This window comes from Camarhynchus parvulus, chromosome 5, assembly GCF_901933205.1.
Source record: "Camarhynchus parvulus chromosome 5, STF_HiC, whole genome shotgun sequence".
NCBI lineage: Eukaryota > Metazoa > Chordata > Aves > Passeriformes > Thraupidae > Camarhynchus > Camarhynchus parvulus.
In genome coordinates, this window is record NC_044575.1 from 46671417 (window position 1) to 46693346 (window position 21930).

Below are 21930 nucleotides of genomic sequence, written 5' to 3' on the forward strand. Positions count from 1 at the left end.
CGTGTCTCAGCTGTAACTGGCCCTGCTTGAGCAGGAGGATTGGACAAAATGCCTTCCAGAAGACCCTTCCAGCCTTCAAGCATTCTGTGAATATCAGACATCACCTCTCAACTTCATGTTATGTCCTGAAATGGCCTGTCCTGATCTCAGGAGAATTCTGTTTCTTAAAAGAGCTGTTTCGACTTTTATCTGATTATTTAGATTCAGCAAATGGTCAAGAAATAGCTCTTCTCAGGACTAAGGACTGGAATAGGCTGACAGATCGTTTAGAAAACATTAAAGTGTTTCTGGTTGCACTCTGCACTATAAGATGCAGGTCAATAGGCATTTGCTGAAATATGTATGAGTGTAAAAGTGCTTTGAGAAGAATGACTTGAAGTTGCAAAGTAATTGGTAACCCTTCAACTTGCACCAAATATCTGCAGTTTCAACCACCAATTAATCTGACATATGTAATGCAGTCTTTCTAAACCAACCTACTGGCTTCAAGGAAAGTTGGTTTGTTTTTTTTATGCTTATCATACATACCGAATCCATTTTTTTCTTCTGGTTTTCTACTTTGAGAGTAGAATTCTTCCTAAAATTAAGGAGGAATAAGAAACACTAGGGATTTTTAACCTTTATTTTTCCAGGCTGTAGAGAAATGCTGGTCTTGGCCTGTCTTCAATAAAAAGTCTAGTATGGGAATCCAGTTCCTGATTCTAGTTTTAAGTTTTTTATTTAGGGATGAAGAAAATATTTGGAAGTATAATCGTTTGCCTGAATAGGAAAGTATTTGTACAGTGGAAGTTGGATCTCAGTGTGATATTTGATCAGGCTGTACTTAGTAACTTTGTAAAAGTATCTTCCTGTATAATATTGAAGACATTCAACTGAAAACAGTATAGGAAGAAAGAAGCAGTAGGAACTGAAGATAGAAATATTTGAAATGAAGCAGACAACTTTAATAATGAATGCAATCAATCTTTGAGCAAATTACTGAGAAATGTAGTGTGGATTTCATCTTACAGTATAATTTAAACCCAAACTGGATGTCTTCCTAGATGATAAATTAAATGAAACCTAAGCTAATGGGCTCCAGACAGAGGTAAAAAAAGTAAAATATAATGAGGTCAGTCTAAATCCAATAGTTCCTTTAAAGTTTAAGCTTTATAAACTGAAATGTTGTGGAATATATATGAATTAAGTTCCTTTCTGTGGCAATGCTGTTATAAAGCCAGTCCTTCAATGGTGTTCTGTTATCTAATATTATTTATCTGTAGTAGAAGTAAAGTGATGTTGTAACCATGTGCATTGCGCTTTTAACTGCAAAACAGTGTTTGACATCATTAATTTGACCTATTATTTTTTTTAACCTTGTTTTTTATTGGAGGACTCATCCTGACCATTAAATGGAAACTTTTATAGTCTGTAAAAGCATAATTGAACTCCACTGCACTCAGAGTCTTGCAAATGTAATCTGCCATTGCAGGGAAATAAACTGATTTAAATTACTGCACTTGGTTCGACTTCTTTAGCTTGGGAGTAATCATTTGTGAAATCAAATTGGCACATGAACAATGAATTCTGTAGTATTTCAGAGGGCTGTTTCTTTGAGTGTATTGTTACCGCATAATTGCATAAGGAAACCAGTGTACTTATTTAGCATACTTGCAGACACCCAAAGCAAAATTAATGTTTTTATTAGAGCTGAGGGTAAAGCAGATGAAGAAAGAAACAAATACAAGGAATGTTCAGTCTGAATACATTGCAAATTTGTATTTCATTTGTGAAAAATTGATAAACATGGTTACTTCTAGAAATATAGAAATGGGTGTATGCAAATTGCTTATCATTTTGTGAAATCTAGTTAAATTAAAATTAAAATACGCTTTATATTTAACATGTGTTTTAGATCTGAGTAAAATCAATATATCAATAAATGTGACATACATAAGTAATTGTTGAATTAAGTGTCAGTATTTTGATTATGCTATTTAAACAAACATACAGTATATAATTTAGATGTTAATGTAGGAATGAGATTAGGAAGTTTTCTTTTAAAATTCTACTGTTAAAATGAAGTTGCATCCTTGTATGTGTTCTTCTGCATAGAGAAGCCCACTCTGGATTTCTGCATGCACCTCCTCATGAACCTTGGAAGTCATTGAAATGCAGATTTAGGGAAAGCTTAGACATTCTTAAAAGCATTTCTCTTTGTGCACAAAATGGCTCTTTTCAAATGATGTTAGGAGTATTTTTCCTGCTTTCCATCTTTGAGCTCTGCAACCAAAAGTGATGGAGGGAGATTGCAGGTGTCTAAACGAATGACTAATAAGATTTTTCCAAATGCTGTGATTGCAGCAAACTATGATTATTCTTGCTGTTGTGTATATATCAAGCTTTATTCAGTGTTGTCTCATTAGTTCCAAATTCATTCTCAGAGTTACTTATTTTCCTAATATATCAGCCTTCTCTTGAAAGCTTTTCTTTTCTGTAGCTGATTTTATCGTTTAAGAAAAGGTGGGGTGATTTTTATCCTTCCTGTTACTGTACATTAATTTTTAAGGTCCATTCTCATTATATCCTTCAGCTTCTGTAATCTCCATTATTTCTGTGTCTCTTAGTCTTTTAGTCTAAAATTTCTATCATACCAATGCAAATACTAAAATGATTTGACTATGTTTCTGCTTGCAGCATTCTTTCAAGAGAATTCTGTTGTTGCCGGCCAAAATCTCTATTTAAACTAGAGATGAAGTTTCATTTTTCCAATTAATGGAATAAACTAGGCTTTCTAAATTTTAAGTTTTGAGGCCTGAGTTTAACTTGTAGACATTAGAATAGTTAAGAACATGTTAATACCCTTAAATTCCAGTAAATACTTAATGCTTTTCTGAATAAGATAGACAGGGAGAGCTTTTTTAGTCTGGAGTGAAAATTTGTGGACTATCCATGTATAGAAAAATACATTACTTTCTAAGTAAATAAATTTTTATTAAGTAAATTTAAGTTACTCAGCTTGGGTTGTATGAAAATGGAAAGAGGAGACCCATGCTTTTCCACATGCAGAGCTGTACAGTTCTGAATGTAAACATCAGTGCAGGTAGGTGTTTAAGCAGTCTAGAAATTTATATTTCAATGTCTCCCGAGGTCCATGAGGAGGCACATCCAGAGAATGTGTTCTCACACATGACTATCCAGAGTTATGTGGATCAGTGGAGGAGACTATTTGGAAACTTTGTTTGTTGGTAAGTAACCTTGTTTGTATTGCGTACAAACTAAATATGTACGGAAAACTGAATTCATAGAATCACAGAATTATTTAGGTTGGAAAAGACCTTTAAGTTCATCAAGTCCAAATGTTAGCCTGGCACTGCTCCATAATTTTCTGGTCTGCACTGCTGTGTTAGCATCTGCAGTGTGTGGATAGTTCCCTTCGTTGTCTTGATGATGTTTTTTTGAACAAGGGTTAAGCCAGAATCCTAGAAAAGTATGGATGTGTATTCTGATCCCCAAAATATTCAAAATACAAAATTGGTAGGTGTCCTTATTCTTTCTTGGCTGTGGCTGTGGAACAAGGACAGAGTCTGTGGAAATAAGAAGGTGGCAGTTTCCATGGGTGTTGAATGCAAATACTTTGTTGGAAAGCAGCAGAGTGCTGTTTCTTTTTTTCGTTTGTGGGAGCAAGGACACAGAGAATCTTTTTAGAAAGAAACGTGGTTGTAAAGTGGGACAGGTTGTAAAGGTCTTGAGAGATATGTTATCATTCTCCTTGAAATAGCTAACAGTTGTACAGTTGTATGTACAAATGGCTTGACATTTGCAGAATGGGAACTTGTTTTTACCAAGTCAAATAATAATTTCTCAGATGTTCTCTACAAACTATTTTCTCAGCAAAATTCCTCTGATATACAATGCTTAGAGTCATAGAATCATTGAATCTGGAAAAACCCTAAGATTATTGAGTCCATTTGTTTACCCAGCAGCACCATTTTCACCATGTCCATGAGTTCCATATCCAGGTGCCTTTTGAACATTTCCAGGAACAGTGGAAGTGGTTCCACCGCATCCCTGGCAGCCAGTTCCAGTGCCTGACCACCCTTTGAGTGAGGAAAGCCACTCTCCAGCCTCTCTGTCCCCAGCCTGTAGCATTGCAGGGGTTTGTGTGACCCAGGTGTGGGACCCAGTGCTTGCCTTTGTTGAACCTCAGACCATTGGTCTTGGCCTTGATATTAATTAAGAGAATAAACAGGACTGGCCCCAGCACTGAGCCCTGGGGATCCCCACTTGTGATTGGCTGCCAACTGGATGTAATTCCATTCACCAACACTCAGGACCTGGCCATGCAGACAGCTTGTAACCCAGTGAAAAGACCAATCCATAAGCAGCTATGCACTTAGCTGCAAAATGAATATCTATTTTTTATTCTGATCCAGGCTTATTTTTGTTCTCAATTAATTTTGGCTCATTTTTGATTTTTGGTGAGTGATCTGAGAAAATACTGTTCATATCAAGCAGTTTAAAAAACAAACAAAACCACATATATAAAATGCTAAGTAGGAAGTATGGGCTTTAGACTCCTACTAAATTTGGAGTAATTTGTAATATGAGTGTAATGCTTTAGTAGTAGAATAATGAACTTTTTATTTTCTCAGGAAATAAAAAGACACACTTAGAAAAGTAAACAAATAGAATGTTCACTTAATTGACAGATATTTACAGTTACTAATACTTAAAATGAATGCTGTGTCAAAGATTGCATCTTGCAAGGTCTGTGCATAAATCTGAAATTTAAACTTTAAATTGCCTGGTTTTAAATTAAAAAAATAGTGATATTTCATTTCACTTCAACATACTAACTTTGTTTAACTTCTGAATGGATGATTTTAAAGGTAGCCTAATTCATGACATTCTTGTGTGTCAGAGCTCAGAAATACAAATGTTTAGTTAGCTAGATAAATATTCTAGTATATCTTGCTTTATTCTTAAGACTATATATATGTACTTTTTATTTGCATTGCATGTTAGTCAAGGGATGAAATTTAAATTGCCTTCTGCTATTTTAGTATCTCCTACTGAATGAATGAATGAATGAAATACTTATTTTTAATTCATGTGCATAAACAAGAGGAGTGCAATTGTTGGCTGGTCTGTTTCTACCTCTTGTTTTGTAAAGTAGAAAAATCCATGCATTGCATTGATCAAACTTAAAGTCACAAAGAGTATTATAAGTAACCTTTTTTTTCTTAGAAGATTCATGATATATCGTAAGAAGATTTAATCTCTGCAATAAATTGCTATTAAGAGAAAATAATTTTACATCAAATTTTGTAGTTTATCCTGGTTGTTGCATATTAATTCTAAAAGTGAATGTAAAAATTTGGATGTACTTTCAGTACATTTCTGCCTCACTCTCTAAATTGTTATAATTTGTAATTATACAGGAGGTTCTGCATGTTGCAGGAGTGGAAATGCAGTTAACAGCTGCTGTTTCTTTTTTGACTGTTCTGCAAGAGGAGTCGGTGTCCATTCATACGTACTCCCACTCCTTCCTACACATCATTCTCCAGAACCTGGAACACAGAGATACAGGTCAGGGCTGCACAGCCACTCTGATGGCTCATGACCTCTACATGTTTTGTTTTCTTAGTGAACCTACAATACTACAATGCTGTGTCAACAGTGAGTGCGATCGCTGTGACTTCGTATCTAGATTTGCATGAACGGAAAGATTTTTGCATGACCACCTTCACACTGATATTTAAATGTAATTCTGATTGAAGCAGAAAAACCCCTCTCACTTTGTCTGAAGGATTAAATCCCAGACTTGTTTCTGAGTCTGAGTTCTCCTGAAGTACCAACATTTTGCGGCTGAGAAAATGGAGGGAGGATGGTTGACATTTCTTCTGTGTTGATTATTTTTTCTTAATTTCTTTGACACTAATTTTAGAATACAAAGGAAAGAAAAGGACTGTTGTGCAACTAGAAAGTTTCAGTGGGCGTAAGAAAAGAATGAAATGAGGGAAATTAGCTTTATAAAGCAATTAGAGTACTTAATAATTTTATGTAGGAATTGGAAAGGGAAAAGAAGTGGGGGCAGACCTTGCTTCTTACCTATCCTACTTCGTACTCTGAAGCCTTGAATGTTAATATAGTGGCTTTCAGATTCATAGCTCCTTGAAGATGTGTGCAAAAAGTTAGAGCAAATTTTGTAAAACTGGTATATGTTTTGGTTTAGTTGTTGTATGTACAATATAAGACATCACATATAATTCATATCTTTTAAACAGGTGTCAGCAATGCATGGTTAGAAACTCTTCTTGCTGTAATAGAAGCTTTACCAAAAGAAACTGTCAGACATGAGGTAATACTAATTTCTCGTGATCACAAAAAAAATATTAAGATTGTAAGATTGTATTTCCCTGCAAGTTTGATTCACCTCAGTCAGATTTGTGGCAGTTCCATACTTGTGAAAATGGTAATGGTTGTGGAACACACTGTAAGAGATGAATGGGAGAAAAGGCAAGACAGGAAGGTCATCTTAAAAAAAGTAGTGTTCTTCAGCAAATAAAGTCAACACTTATTTACACTCCACTGTAACATTTCCACTGCACTTTGTATTCTTAGTAGCGTGTTTTTCTGCATCCAGTTTTGGTTTACAGAGTAGTATCTCACTCTATGTCTTCATGAAGAAACTACATTTTCTTTACTATTGGACTAAAATTCCAATATCTGCTAAATGGAACTGAATGCTGGAGATCCATTCCTTAGTGTATTTCAGTAGTTCTTGGTATACCAAAACTAATGCACTGCAGACACTCTTAATTTTTCACTCAAGAAAGAAAGAAAATAAAGTCTTAAACTAAGTTATAATGCCAGTCCCCTTTAGTCAGCTAATTTATTCACTTTTAAGTGTTCATGTTTTGTTAAGTTCAAAAGCTTTGCAACAGACATATTGACTGTGTTTATAATTTAAAACAATATGAAGATTTAAATAAACGATTGTTTGTGTAGTATAAAAATCCTCATTAAAATAAGAGTGAAATTCAGAACTGCTAAAAATTCAACTTCTAAAGGGTAAAAAAGAAGGTTGGAAGCAACACAGAGAAGTTATTCTAGTCACCTCAAAAATCTAATTGCGATGTAATTTAAAAGATGTAATTTAAACAAAATTGACTATGGATGTGCATAGATGCCATTATTGTTAGTACTGATTAATTCAGTGAAAAGGTTAATGACATTTGTGATATGTTTTTGTAGATTTTTTTTTAAGAAGAGGAATACTTTATTTGATGCTCACAATTTTTTCCACTCATATTTCTTCTTTTTTTTTCCATGTAGATTCTGAATCCACTTGTTTCCAAAGCACAGCTTTCTCAAACACTTCAGTCCCGCTTAGTTAGTTGTAAAATCATGGGAAAAGTGGCTAACAAATTTGAAGCTCATACGTAAGTAGACTGTCAATATATTTTCATTCTACAGTGTAAACTAGTATTTCTCTGTTAGTGGACAAAAATTACTGCAAGAAAAGTAGGCTTTATTGCAAAAATGAAATCCTTTTTATTTCACAGATCCTTTTCATTATTTAACTAGCATGTTTAGACTTGCTGATGTTCATCATTTTATAACTTGAGTTTGTATGTTCTTTCACAGATTTGAATGGATACCATTTCCAGGCCATTCTTCCATATTGTTTTTCTTACTAGAAAATAGGTCACACAGTGGATTTCTCTGCAAACTTACAGGCACAAAACACAACTTCATCTCCTTTGAGTTTCTTGTCATGGAAAGAGGAATTCTATTCCTAACTTTTTATTATATAATCAAATCTAGCACATAGATCTGGTTTTTTTTCTATCCTTAATGACAACATAGATATATGAGGAATTACTGCTGTTCCCTGATATTTTCCAGCCCTTAGATTCGGTGTCTGTGAGCCTGGACAGGAGAGAGTGCAATGATGAAAGCAAATCTGAATCACTCATCTGCCCAAAGCAGTTGGTGTGGTACATTCCTTGGTCAGTTTACCCAGGCCTGTGATAACAGGACCACTTCCCCAAATGTGTTTGGTATCCAGGCAATCCAGCACAACATGACTTTGGATAATCCAGCGCAACATGACTTTGAATTACAACAGAAATCCACTACAGGCCACCAAATGCCCAGAAACTGTCTAGTTGAGGAAGCCCACTTTAATGATGATTTTGATCTGCCCCAAAATGTAAGAATTCAGCATAACAGAAAAGAAGAACAGGACAATATGACAAGGCATTTAGGAATAAATTTCTTTAGATTATGGGGTTTTTTCTTTAATAAAAAAGAGCTAGAAACACCCAAAAGGAAACTATCTAAATCTTCTAATTTGCTGTGTGTGTATATATATATATACACATATATATACTTGTTGAACATGCAAAATTTAATGAAAATGGTAGAGTAGTATTTTTTGAGAATGTTACCAAATCTTTGTGTTCCAAATCTCTAGAATAGCAGCTGCATTTATTTATTTGATGTTGCAATCTCATGAAAATAAGTGACTTTATGGATTATTTGTAATCTTCTGTGAAATATAGTAGTGTTAATTAGTAGCCATAACAATCACATCTTTTGTGGTGTTTCTTCTACATGACTCCTTGCTCCTCAGAAGCAGGAATCCCCACATTTCAGTAAACCGGTCTTTGCACCTTTTCTGCACAGCCACTACATTTTAAGAAGATAACTCAGAATTTTCTGGGATATCTTGTTCCTCTGGTAGAGAGCTCTTGAGTGCAGTTCAGAGCTGGGCCCTCAGGTTTAGAATGTGGCAGACTGAGTAAAATTCAGGACACACTCTCATTCCCCTTTCAGAAGAGCTCTTGGTAAAGGCCCAGAAGACATATCTGTCCTCTGGAGTAGGCAATATATAAGCATATCTTCACTTTCTGCTACAGATTGGCATAGTTTTTCCTCATAAAATTTATGCTATAATTAAAAACTTTGTATTTGATGTTATTCCTAGTATTTTTATATCCTGTCCTTGTCATGGAACATTAGTTTTTCTACCCTCCAGCGTTCCAAGTTAAAAAGTATTTTTTTCTTTTTATGTAGCCCCTAATTTAGGGTATTTTAAAATGCCAAACTTCCAAGACTGTACAATTTTTGAAACTTGAGGATAAATTTTTTCTGTAAGAAGTAAATTAATTTCCACTGAAATGAATAGAGGCTGTGCAAGCTGGCTTGAAGATTTGCTTGTCAGTGTCTACATATTACTTGTCTTGAGTTTTGCAATAACATAAGGATTTTTATAGGGATATTTTATGAATACTTATGACAGAACCTTGAGCAGTGAAAGGAAACACAATGGCTGATTCTGCCTAGTTGTAATATGTTTTTACTGAAATAAGAATCAAAATTTTTATTTTGTATCTGCCATTGATTTAGATGAATACTTGGTCTACTTGCCTGAAGGCATTGCAATATTCAAGCTTTTAATCTTAAATTCTTTTTCTCCTTTCTTCCTAATTATGTTTTGGGTGATACCTGCAAATCAAAGATGAGGTATTACAGACATTTAATTGGGATTTGCATTTCCATTTATATAATCTTTTTATTGTTTCAGTGGCTGTTCAGAAATTGTACTGAAGATTAGAAGTTATTAAATGAGGACAGCATCCTATTAAAGTAGCCTACCTACTATTTTTGTAGAGAAATTATTTCTTTTATGAGAAATAATAGATGAATATGAGCAAATTATAATTACAGTAAATACTCATTTTCCTCTTTCTTTTTAACACATATTTGCATCCAATGTACAATATTCTTTTCTAATTGCTGATTATCAGAAAAATCCTTTACTGTGTGTGATAAATTAGTAATACATGGGATAAACAAATAATATGTGAGTAAAGTTCAATATTACTCAACAGATTTTATATATTCTTGTTCTATATACTAACAGAAAATGTTCAAATTTTTAGTGTTAAAAGAGAGGTGCTTCCATTGGTAAAATCACTGTGCCAGGATGTGGAATATGAAGTTAGAGCTTGCATGTGTCGGCAGCTGGAACATGTAGCTCGAGGAATAGGGTGAGTGCAATTTGCCTGACTGATCTGAAATGCAAAATATTTCTCTAAAATGTCAGCCTAAAAGCTCCTTTTAAAATTGCTGAATTCATGCATACTCAATAATGAATTTGGAAGGTACAGGTGTGTTCTTAGTAAGTGGCTGTTGGCAGTTGTCTCTTTTCCACTTTTAGATTTTTCTTTCTCTTTTATAGTGGAATTGCTGTACCATAAACCCAGCAGATTTTTAAAATAATGACTTCATCTATAGCTTCTTGAAATGATCTCAGTTATCCATTGGTGGTATTTGTCTTATTTAAAAATTCTGACAAGTATTAGCAGTTTTAATAATTATTGTGCAGTGTTTTGAGAAAAAATGCTAAATAGCTTTTGTAAGCAAATTTCAGCTCAGTATCAACTTTTACTCAAAGCTTGAAGTACCTTCAATATTCGCACATAGGATTGAAAAAATAAAATGTGGAATTTTAATAAAAGAAAATGTTAATTACATGCAGGATTGGTCTCTGAATGTACAAATGTTTTGAAATTCAAGGTCTCTCTACCTGTTATTTTGTCAGGGAGGAAAAAAAGCAGTAACTTCTTTTACAGATTGAAAATTTATCAAGTAACATTCCTTACCCAGTGCTAGACAGCAGAGATATAGATTAGATCTTATAGTAGTAAGTAACCGTACTGCAAAGGAAATTTTCTAAATTCTGTTTAGTGTCTTTGAAATTAACTAAATTTCACTTATTCTAAATTTCACTTACTCTGGGAGTTGAAAGTTTAAAAAAATCATACGTATTATGCAGTGGCAAATGACAGCACTACTGGTAATTTACCCCTCCTTAGAACAGTAGGTTTCATAGGGCTAAACACTTTGTTATCAATTACTGATCTTTCCTGTGTATTTTTTCTTTGATTCTTTCCTCACCAACTTTTATTTTTAACATTAATGTATTCATACAGACTGTTCTAACTCTGAAGTTTTTGCTTAATTCCTTCTCAGTGCTTTAGGTGATTTAATCTCATGAGAAATGGTGGACATTGAGTGCTTTCATTATGGAAGGTATTCCAGTGTGTCATGTTGAGGATGAATAGGTAGTAGGTAAATAAAAAAATAACTAAACAGACGTGAGCAAATTTTCAGGTAAATGTTGAAGGTATAATGTGACAGCAGTCCAAATACTTATTTTTACTAGTTAGTGTTATTGTCACTTAAGTGATCTGTTATTTTCTCATAATTTTATTTGAATATTTAATCATTTTCTTGGAAGAATACTGTTAACACCTCTTGATTTGCTCGTAGATATAATAAACTCTATAAGATGCAAATCCCTTTGATGCTGATTATAAACATTTGAAAGGATTGTTGTTTATATTGACTTACAAAAGGGGCAGCTGTTACTGCTTTAGTCTGATTGGAAGGGATATTTTGAGCATTTTTATTTCAGCATCCTGGAGTTAAGTATCAGCAGTATGTTAGTAGGTCAGTACGTACCAAGGCAAAAAAGGACAAGCAGAGCACCTTTTTCACTACTTTAAACCAAGGCCAAAAGTCAGTGTTTAGACTAGTTAGGAAATGGCATTTTCTCTGAGGAGTAGATGTTCTCTGTAAGGGAGGCTCATCTTTGATGTATAAAATTTCCAGACACTTCAATCCAACATGGCTCATATTTATTAAATTTTGACTTTGGACCATCATATTGAGCATATTTGATCATAGGAATTTTCTTAGTGATACAGTGAAATGGCTGGAGTCCTTTGATTTTTTTTCAGACTACATTTTCTCTAATTTATTTTGAGCTAATTTGAATGCTTTTTTAATGATGAAGTTCTGCATTTAAAGTTTGCATGTTTCCTTGGTTGACAAAGAAGAAAAGTCCTGAGATTGGCTGGAGGTTTTTTATTTAACATTAATTTCCTTAGAACTTTGTCCGTTTTTTCTTCTTGACTACCCAAAAAATATCTAAATTAGTATTTCAAGGCAGAATTCTGTTTTGCAGTAGCAGTATTGTTTCATTGTAAGTTTTCTTTTCACTGCTTGCTTCATGTTGCAGGACAGAACTAACAAAAACTGTGGTGCTTCCTGAGTTAGTGGAGCTGGCAAGAGATGAGGGCAGCAGTGTACGCCTGGCAGCTTTTGAGACCTTGGTGAACCTGCTTGATATGTTTGATGCAGGTAAGAATCTAATTTGGGCTTCCTAGCCCAATTCTTAGTGCTCTAGAGCATCTTATAATTGTATTTAAATGCTTTTTGTTCTGACTGCATTATTCAGACATTTCTGATTTTATTTTGTTCATTGCTTTGTCTTTTATATTTCTTTATATTTCATGTCTTGCAGTGCTTTATATGCAGAAAGTTTTAAGGGAGGTGAGCTAGTTGTCCATGAAATCAACTATCATGTTACAAGTTTCTAATATAATACACCTAAATAGAATGAGTAAAATTACTGCATAAATTATGGGAATATTCTGTTGCTAGTATTTAATTAATTAATGTAGTGGTATCAGTACACAGAATACAAAGTGTTGCCTCAACAAAAATGTACTGTACAGCAACTTGGTGATGAATTACTAGAATATATGTGTTTAAGCCATATAGAGGAGTGGATAAGGAAAAGAAAAATATAGTGTAGCTTTGGGGAGAATACTGTAAATGGACTTTTTAGCAGTGAGTGTTTATATCAGTAAGTATGATAGTAGGTTAATTTTCTAATTCTTGAGCCTCTGTATTGGTGCTATCAAGTTTGTGCTTCTCTTTGCACCTCTTACTCTTCACTCCTCCTCCCCCACCCCCTGCTGTAACTACTGCTTTGAGTTACTGTAAGAAGCTTAAAAAAGCAATCAGGGGTTATTGACAGGTTTTAAAGGAGTGTTTCTAGAAGTTGGGTTTGTGTGGGTTTTACTTTCATGGCTGAAATAGAAAATGAACACTTTTGAAGGCAGATGACCCAATATTACATCCTAGAGTGTCTCTCCCACAGTATCAAAATGTTTCTTCAGGCCAATCTCACTTTGTTCAGACACAATTATTTGCTGAATTTTGCAAATATTCTACCATTAAAAAAATCATTATGCCTTTAAAACTCAAACATTTTAATACAATGATTTTATTTAAAATAAGTCCAAAGATATAAATTTCTTCAAACATTTGCTCATTTATTTTATAAGGAAAGAGAGTGTTTGGATTTGGCTTTAATTTCTAAATTATTGAATTTCTTTCCCGTGTCCTTAATTATTTTGTTTCTCTGTGAATTTATTGTATACTAAAAGATTTTAAAACACTTCTGAGTAGGTTTAAAAAATCAACGTACAGAATATCCTGATTTTTCTGTTTACTGTCACAGTCATGTTCCGTCTTGATCTCCCTGTATTCCTACTATTGTAGGAAATCTTGTTGTAGGAGTACTGCAGTATTCTTTCTCTCTATATATTCTCGGTGAGTGGAGAAGGTAGTCGCTGTTTATTTATTCTCTGCCTCATCCTTTACTGGGGTTGCCTTTTCACTAACAAACAAAAAATTAACAAAACAGGAAATGTACTAAATTTAGGATCATTCTCTCTACGTCTTGTTTTGTACCTTCAGTGAGTGCCTGCCAGAAGTAATCCTGAGAATGTCAAATGAAATTTTTCTCAATTTATTACAGAAGTTCAGTCTCTGTGCTCTTTTTAAAATATTGACAAATGGCTAACTCTAAAAATTTCTTTTGTTTTTCAGATGATCGAAGTCAAACTGTTCTCCCATTAGTGAAATCATTCTGTGAAAAATCCTTCAAAACAGATGAATCTATCCTAGTTTCTTTATCTTTCCATTTAGGGAAACTCTGTAATGGATTATATGGTATGATTTAATTTCTTTTTAAAAATCTTGAACATGAGGGAAGATTGGAGAATTTGAACCCCTTGGAATGGGGAGAAAAATGAAATGGTAGTTAGTTAGATTATGGAAATTTCCTCTTAGGGTGGCCATCTGCATATTGTTTATTGTTGTTTTTGTTTTGTTTAGACAGGGTCAAAGGTGGTAACGTGGTGTTTCATCTTTATTGGTTTGACTGATTTTTTTGGGTATTCTGGAGCTTGTGATTTGGATGATTGAATTTTTGAAACCTTTGAAACATTATGATATTAACTTTGTTCTTTTGTGTGCTTGATCTCCTTTTTAAGGCACAGTGCAGAGTGTGCCCCATAAAGAATTTCAGGGGAGAAGGGAGATGCCATGTGGATTTCCCAGCTGCAGCTGAGGCCAAATCTGTGCCTATTATTTTTATACCCAAAATCTGTGCTTAAATTTTCACTTGAGCACAGCACAACTTTCCTTGATAATTCTGCCCATCATGTATTACCTGTGGAGGAAGAGCACAGAATCATGGCTTTACATTATAATTTCCCCCTAGACTCTTAAAACCTTTGATCTTTCCTACAGCTCTTTAAAATGAGCCTTCATGATTATGTTAGAGATGATCAAAGTGACCGTTGCTTCACTGCAGATTACTTGAAATGGCTGTTTCACAGTGTCAAAATGTTATTTTTAGAGACAGAGAGCTAGGGCAGTCCATCCTGTGTTTATCATGTTTTTCCAGTCTTCTTTTCTCTAGGTTGAATGACTAACTCCTGATCTTTCTTCACCTCTGAACTCCATCTGACAAGTTCATATTTTTCTCCAAATGTTATGCCTTAGGACAGTTGAATGAAGTGAAAGGATTGCTTCATATGTCTTGCCAAATATATTACTGTTCACATTTTTCAGTATGAAAAGTTCCCTTTTTAAAAAAATCTAGCAGCTAGCTAGTCTTTCTCTTTCCTGGCCTTGTGCAGGTGATGCAGATCAGGCTAAGCATGGTACCTTACTGCTGTTCTAATGGAATAATAGTCTCAAGTTTTAAGACCATATGTCCAGTTACTGAAGATCATTTTAAACTCTTTCAGAAGAATAAGCAGTCTCTGTCCTTGGCTGATGCTTTCAGAATGCGGCAAAGTCTCTTGTCTAGCATCTAGAATGTCAATGAAAATACCAAATCGTACCACAACTAGGATAGAACTTTATACCATTGCCTATCCTGTCACTAGTATATGGGTAGTTTTCTCTTAGTTGTTTTTCCAAGCAGTTTTGGAGCACTTTTATAGTTTTTAATCTATCATTCCTGTTCCCTTGTTGTGAAAGTCATGACCCTTATTGCCTTTATTGCCTCTTTTGTTTCATTGGTCCTGTTATCCCATACTAGAAGGAAATTGAATCAGTTTGACAAGTTTTCCTTTTGCCATGTTGGCTACTGTTATTTTTTGGGAGAGGATATATGTGGGTGTGTGTGTATGTTGGTATTTAGTAGTAGATTTTTTTTTGTTTCAATTTTTTCAAAGATGTTAAAGTAACCTGATTTACATAATTATACGGCTTGTCCTTTCCCTCTCTAGCTATTAAATATAAGTACCACTTCAGCTCTTTTCTATTCTGTTATTTAAGATTTCAACAACTAGTACTTTGAGTGGAAGTACTTTGGAATGAAGCACATCTGACTGCACATTTTGAAAACCTTTTGTTTAAGATCCACTGACCTGTTGTTTCTCTACTCAAAGCTTGAATTTTTGTCAGAGTTATTAATTGTACTCAACCTGATGGTGTTGGTGGAATTTGAAAAGAAAAATTCTTAAGAATTTCAGCCTTCTTGATACCAATCAATGATATCTTTTCCTTGCCCTGTGGAATAGAAAATTGAGCCTTTTCTTGGTTATTCTCTTATTACTAATGTACTTGTAGATTTTTAATTCTTCTTGCTAATTACATTCCAGTTTGTTCTGAGTACTTGTGTGTAGTAGATTCAAGGGGGATAGGAGGAAGAGGAGGGATAAAATCAAGGTATTTGATAGATTTTAAAGTGAGATTTGAGTACATTATTAATAGCATTTATAATGAGGAAAGTTTGTTGTTTTGTTTGGTTGTTTTTTTTTTTTTTTTTTTGAGGCATTTTTACTCCTGAACAGCACTTGCGGTTTTTGGAATTTTATAAGAAGCTTTCCACACTGGGTTTACAGCAGGAAAATGGGCATAATGATAATCAACTACATCTGCAAACTCTGGAACATGAAAAGAAGTATATTACAGTGAGGAAGAACTGTGCTTACAATTTTCCAGTAAGTAATATTAATTTAAGGTTTAATATTAATTTGTGTTGTACATATAGTTCACTAAATAGGACTATACAAGTGATAGAGGAGTTATTCCCAAGTTGTTCATTATTAGCTAGATTTTAGCTCTTTCTGCAAACTTTCAGTTAGTGAGCTTGTGCAAAAGAGTTAGCAGGAAATACTACTTTTTGCAGAGCCACAGAAAATTATTGGCAAATTTGGACTGAGGAAATGGTGTTCTAAGAGTTTACTGGTCTTATTCTTTCCTGCACATTTTTTCCAAACGCTTAGGACAAAGTATTTGGGAAAACGTCTGTGAAACAGAGTCCCCAGTTTCAAACCACTTGAATCTACACTTTCACATTCATTGTGTGTCACATCATTCTAGGGAGTTGGAGATTGAAACTGAATGCTCAGGTTGATGTTTTAGTCATGTTCCTGCCTGAATACAGAAAGTCTTTTCAATTTTATGTGAGGTCTTTAAATATACCAGTCATATTTCTGTAAATCGACTTTGTATTTTGACATTCTGCATTTGTATTCAATGAAAACATGTTTGCACCGAGAGCCAGTAGACAACTATTTTTTCTTCTGCCTTTTAAAGGCAAACGCAAAAGCAAAAATGTAGGTAGACATCTGTTGGTTTATTTGAGCAAAACCAAGGTATGTACAAACACAATCATATTGAAATTCAGATTCCTGCTTTGCTGCTTGCTGAAACGTTCTTTGTTTTTGAAGTATCCATTTGCAGTTTTTGCTAGAGTACAGAAACATTAGCAATATTTATAAATCTGAAGTTTTATATCTCATGGTTTTAGTCTTTATCTTCAAAAAAAGGAGCCTGCAGCATATCTGGAGGATAAATAAATTCAGTTTAGTTCTCAGCTCTGGATTTTGTCTGGTGCCTGTGTTTTAACAAGGCCAGCAAAACCTCCACACTTCCTCTGTAAAATAACAGCCTATTTCCTCTCAAGTTCATATGATAATCTCTGCTAGTGTCATGCTTTAGCTGCATAGTTTAAAAAGGACTTTATCCTTCCACAGGCCATGATTGTTTTTGTGGATCCAAAGAACTTCCATTTAGAACTTTATTCTATATTCTTCTGCCTTTGTCATGACCCTGAAGTTCCTGTCAGATATACCATGGCCATAAGTTTCTTTGAAGTAAGTCTACAATGGTTCTTTGTTACTGCTCACATGGTTTTGTTTTATTTTATTTTGTTTTTGTCTTTAAGCTTACATTCAACCAAAATAAAAAGAGATGAGAAAATGTATTGAAATTATTTAGTTTTTCAAGGGAGTTTGGTTCCTTCTAACCTCTGTATATAGCAAATTTACCCACATTATTTTATTTAAGTTATGTGACATTTGTCTACAAGAGATTACTGCTAGGTCAGATTGTAAGGAGCAATGAAAAAAATGTACAAATGCATAGGTATTATTAACTCTATGGAGTGAATTCCAGAAATTAAAATGTGTTTCATAACACTCTTGTGTTTCAGTGTTTGAGCTTAGCTTTGATCCCATTTTTTTTGCTGGGGAAATTGGTAAATTAAGCAGTTCATTTAAATTAACTTTTAAATGAACAGTGGAGGGAAAAATGGCTTTACTTCCACCATTGTAAGAAAGATTTATGGGTTTCCAGTTCTCATTATCTATTGATGTCTTTTTAATGAATGACAGTCCAGCATAATTGTTGAAATTGTAAAATTAGCATCAATTCTACATAATATTTTGTTTTAGCTGCATAGCACTATTAAGGTACTGCCTAAATATAAGGAAAGTATTTTAGCTTATTGAAAAAAATCTGTAAATTATACCTTGGTCTAAATGTGTTGATTTAATTTTAACAGTTTAACTAGGCAACCACCTGACAGGCAAAAATGAGTAATTTATGGCATTCCCTGCTAGCTGGATTACTTTCCAAAAAATATAAGTCCTTGTAGCCATTTCCTTAAAGCTTCATCTTGATTGGAAGTAAGCTCTTATTTTCACTTAGCTTAAAGGAACGTTAAAAAAAATCATCTAAATATTTCTTGTGGCAAAAAAAAATCTAATTCCTCAAGTTTGTGTTATGCTTGCTATAAAAGCTTTTTAATAGCATGGAGATGGACTGCTGGTGTTTTTTAAAAATGTACATAAGACTTATGAATCACATGAGTCACAGTCAAAAAGCAAAAGGAGTAAGGAGTGGAAACTTCAGGTGGAAGGTTGGGGAAACTTAAAATCCAGCATAGGATAAGAAAATTTTGCATTTCATCTTCTGTAAATTATACAGCAGGATGACTCTTAACTCTCCTAATTTACAGCATTTGAATATTCCTCAAGGAAATTTCTAGCCTTGCAGTGCAGCCTAAAAAATTCTTGTTAAATGTGAATAGAGTTAATTCCAAAAGAATGTTTCATAGTTAGATAATAGACCTGTTTCTTGTCTCATGTTCTTTATATAAGCTTGTTTTTAATGTGATCAGTGGGAAAGTACACAACTTTAGGCAGCTGATATTAAACACTTTTTTCTGTGTCTCTTCATGCTTGCTGTAAAGTAAGAAAGCAGTGTTGTGCCATAGAACTAAAGAATGTTTCACCTTGCTATCTTACTGTCATTTTCTAGGTTGCTAAGCTTTTAAATTCTGATGTGTATACAATACATAAAGAACTGGTTGCGCTATTACAGGATGAGTCACTGGAGGTAATACACTTTTATTGGAACTTTTTTTGCTTGTTACATCGAGGCAGATAATCTTCATGTTTAATAACTCTTCACTACCATAGTAGAGTAACAATTTGAAATTATTAACAGCTTTTTACTTCTATTGCACAGACTCTGCATAAAGATGCCAGCCTTCTGTGAATAAAAAGGAGGAAAATAGGAAGGTGTTTGAATTTAGTAAACCCACACTAAATTTATTAGCTTTTAAAAATACTAATTCTAAAGAGTTTTAATTGCTGTATTATTTATTACCTTGCAGACTCTAAAAAGCTTTGGGTTTGGTACTATATTAAAATAATAGTTGATAGGATTCAAGGTCTTTTGCTTTGTTTCATTTTTATTGTCCAGTTGAGGAGGAGATAAAGAAGTTGTGTATGGTTTGAAGATCAAGATTTACAGAAAGAGTTTTGGTCCATGGTAACTTGCATAGAACATGAATCAGTTATATTGCAGTTAGCACAGTGAGGCTTTTTAGCATGTAAAAATAGACATGTTCAAGAAAAAAAAAATCACCATTTCCTTTGATACTGGTTTCTCTGGTTGCAAGTGAGACTGCTCCAGTTAGAAAACTTGTCTGATCACATAAATAAAAACTGAGACCTGTAATACTTATATTACTTACTGCATTGAAATATCAGTCATCAATGCAACTAATCAATGCAATTAATCTCCATTTTCCTTTCAATATGAGAGAGCAGTAACTTGAAAGGTGTCAGCAGGGATATGTTGGTAAGAGTTAAAAATAGAGTTAATTTACAGACCTCTTTCATGCAGCCTTTCTTTAAATAGGTGTTAGATGCCCTGGTAGGTCACCTTCCTGAAATCCTTGAACTAATGACTAATAGAGGAGAAAACAATGGATCAGAAAGCAAGGTGGGTATTCTCATGGGGTTTTTCAAGTTTTCTTTCTAAATGAAGGTAGTAATAAATTTCAGACAAATTTTGTAGGAAGAGGCTTTCATGATTAGTTTCTGCTTTGAAGAGATACAAAGTTTCCATTTCTTTTTTTTATTGTTGACATTATAAGCTTTAACATTAAAAAATTTGAAAAGATTAGAGTTAATAGGAAAATGAACAGTTTATACATGTTCTTTTTCTAATTAACCACAGTTAAGTCAAAACAAAACTTGGTTTTGTGTTAAGGGATTAATAGCTAATACCTATTTTAAATTTTTTCATATTGATGTATCAATTGCTCATGGGTGCCATTTTCAGGCTTCTGCTAGAAGAAAGTCTATTTCCTGAAGTGAAGACACTGAATTAAGAGATCTGTACTCAGCTCCCATCTTTTCTAATTTAATTGTGGCTCTGGATGATGGTTTATTCCCTGACTCCTCACCTCTAAGATGGAACAGAAAGGATGCTGTTTTTGAGCATAATTCCTAAATGTATGATAAATTGAGATGTTGCAGTAGTATAAGAACTGAAGAAATTTATTTTCTTGTACGTGAAGAAGTTGACAGTGTAATTTAAAAATTTGAATTTGTCAGTTGTTTACAGCTGTAAATATATATAACATATAGAAAATGCAATGCCAGGTGTGGCAGTTTGTTTATAATTTTTCTTAATATTAAAGGGAATTTAGCTTGGCTACTAAAAATTTTTTCCTTCTTCTGAGAAAAGGTGTACAATTCCTACTAAAATTAATTCCTACTAGAACTAATTAGGGGATTGAGAACAATAACTGCAAAGATTAAGAGGATAAAAGAGAATTGGGATTCATTTGCTTTGAGAAAGAGAATGCTGAGGAGAGTTGGCGTAATGGTTTTAATATCTGTAAAAGGGTGTTCCAAAGAGAACGGTGTTTAGTTTTCCTTTTGTCAGAAGGGATTAGAGATGAAAGTGTATTTAGCTAGGTACTAAAATACCTTTTGTATTAGATTTCCCTTTTTCTATTGTTGTGATTTTCTTTTTAAGTAGAGTGACAAGACACACAGGTTGAAAATGTAAAATTATTGTTTATCTTTCTGTTTCTAGTTACTCTCTATTCCTGACTTGATTCCTGCATTAACGACAGCAGAACAGAGAGCAGCGACTTCTTTAAAATGGAGAACACATGAGAAGTTACTGCAAAAATATGCTTGTCTCCCTCATATCATATCAAGTGATCAGATCTATTACCGTTTTCTGCACAGGATGTTGACAATCATTTTGACAAACGTGAGCCCACCTGTCGCTTTCTCATTTGTTTTGGTTTGTTAATTCAAGTTAGACCATTGGATATTTGCTCTGTGTAGTACTTCCTGTGTTATATTAAATTCCTATCCTTTTCATATGGTATATCAAGCCCTGTCATTATTTCTATGAGATTTTTTGCTGAAAACTTGCCCCCATTTGAAGAGCAAAATTTGGATTGACAGTTTTCCTCTTACGCAGGACTTCTTCCTTTCCTTGTGCTCATCATCAGTTTGTTTCTAGTTGAATCAAAACCTTTTCCTCTGAAATATGCCTTCTTTTTCCTGATTCCATACATTAGTGTTTGTTCTTTATGATATAACTCTGCATTTCTAAAATAAATTTTCATTTAGAGCTACTAGTCTGAAATTTTACTGAGTTAATTCAAGAATAAAAACTGTTGTAAAAGAAGATGATGTAAATTTTATTTCTAACACCTGCAGTACAGAAGGTGCCTTGCCAAACATGGAATATTTTAAGGTGTTTATGAAATAGTTAAATCTGCAAGTTGGGCAGAAGGAATAAAGAAGCAGGTGTTTCATGAATTGACCAAACTTCCTAATTCTCCCTTACGTTATGGCATTTATTTAAAAATTCAAAAAGTTAGGCTACTTTTTAGCTATCTTTCTTCTAATTCTGTAAAAGTTTTTAGTCATACTCCTGCAGATACATTTAACTGTGTTCCCTTTATTTCTTTCAAGAATGTCCTGCCAGTGCAGAAGGCAGCTGCTCGGACTCTGTGCGTTTATTTGCGCTACAATCGCAAACAGGAACAGAGGCACGAGGTTATTCAGAAACTGATCGAACGTAAGAGATGATCTTTCCTCCATTACTGAGAAATGAAAGTTAGTTTTGGCTGAAGATCTATTTACAGTTACATTTATTCAGTGTAATTTCCAT

At 33.8% G+C, this 21930-nt stretch overlaps 1 protein-coding gene across 5 annotated transcripts in view; it reads left to right on the top strand.

Annotated features, from left to right (window-relative positions):
* The window catches only part of PPP4R4 (protein phosphatase 4 regulatory subunit 4), a 58786-nt gene that overhangs the window by 23879 nt on the left and 12977 nt on the right, over positions 1-21930 (top strand). For 2 of the 5 annotated variants that reach the window (XM_030950118.1, XM_030950115.1), the window contains exons 4-15: positions 5424-5571; positions 6270-6343; positions 7321-7427; positions 9936-10043; positions 12080-12201; positions 13741-13863; positions 15982-16151; positions 17190-17309; positions 18757-18834; positions 19645-19728; positions 20833-21015; positions 21732-21837. In XM_030950118.1, coding sequence (XP_030805978.1) covers positions 5424-5571; positions 6270-6343; positions 7321-7427; positions 9936-10043; positions 12080-12201; positions 13741-13863; positions 15982-16151; positions 17190-17309; positions 18757-18834; positions 19645-19728; positions 20833-21015; positions 21732-21837 — 1423 coding nt within the window. Of the gene's footprint in view, positions 1-3129; positions 3228-5423; positions 5583-6269; positions 6344-7320; positions 7428-9935; positions 10044-12079; positions 12202-13740; positions 13864-15981; positions 16152-17189; positions 17310-18756; positions 18835-19644; positions 19729-20832; positions 21016-21731; positions 21838-21930 lie in introns of those variants that run through there. The other 3 variants (XM_030950116.1, XR_004060791.1, XM_030950117.1) reach the window with 3 other exon arrangements.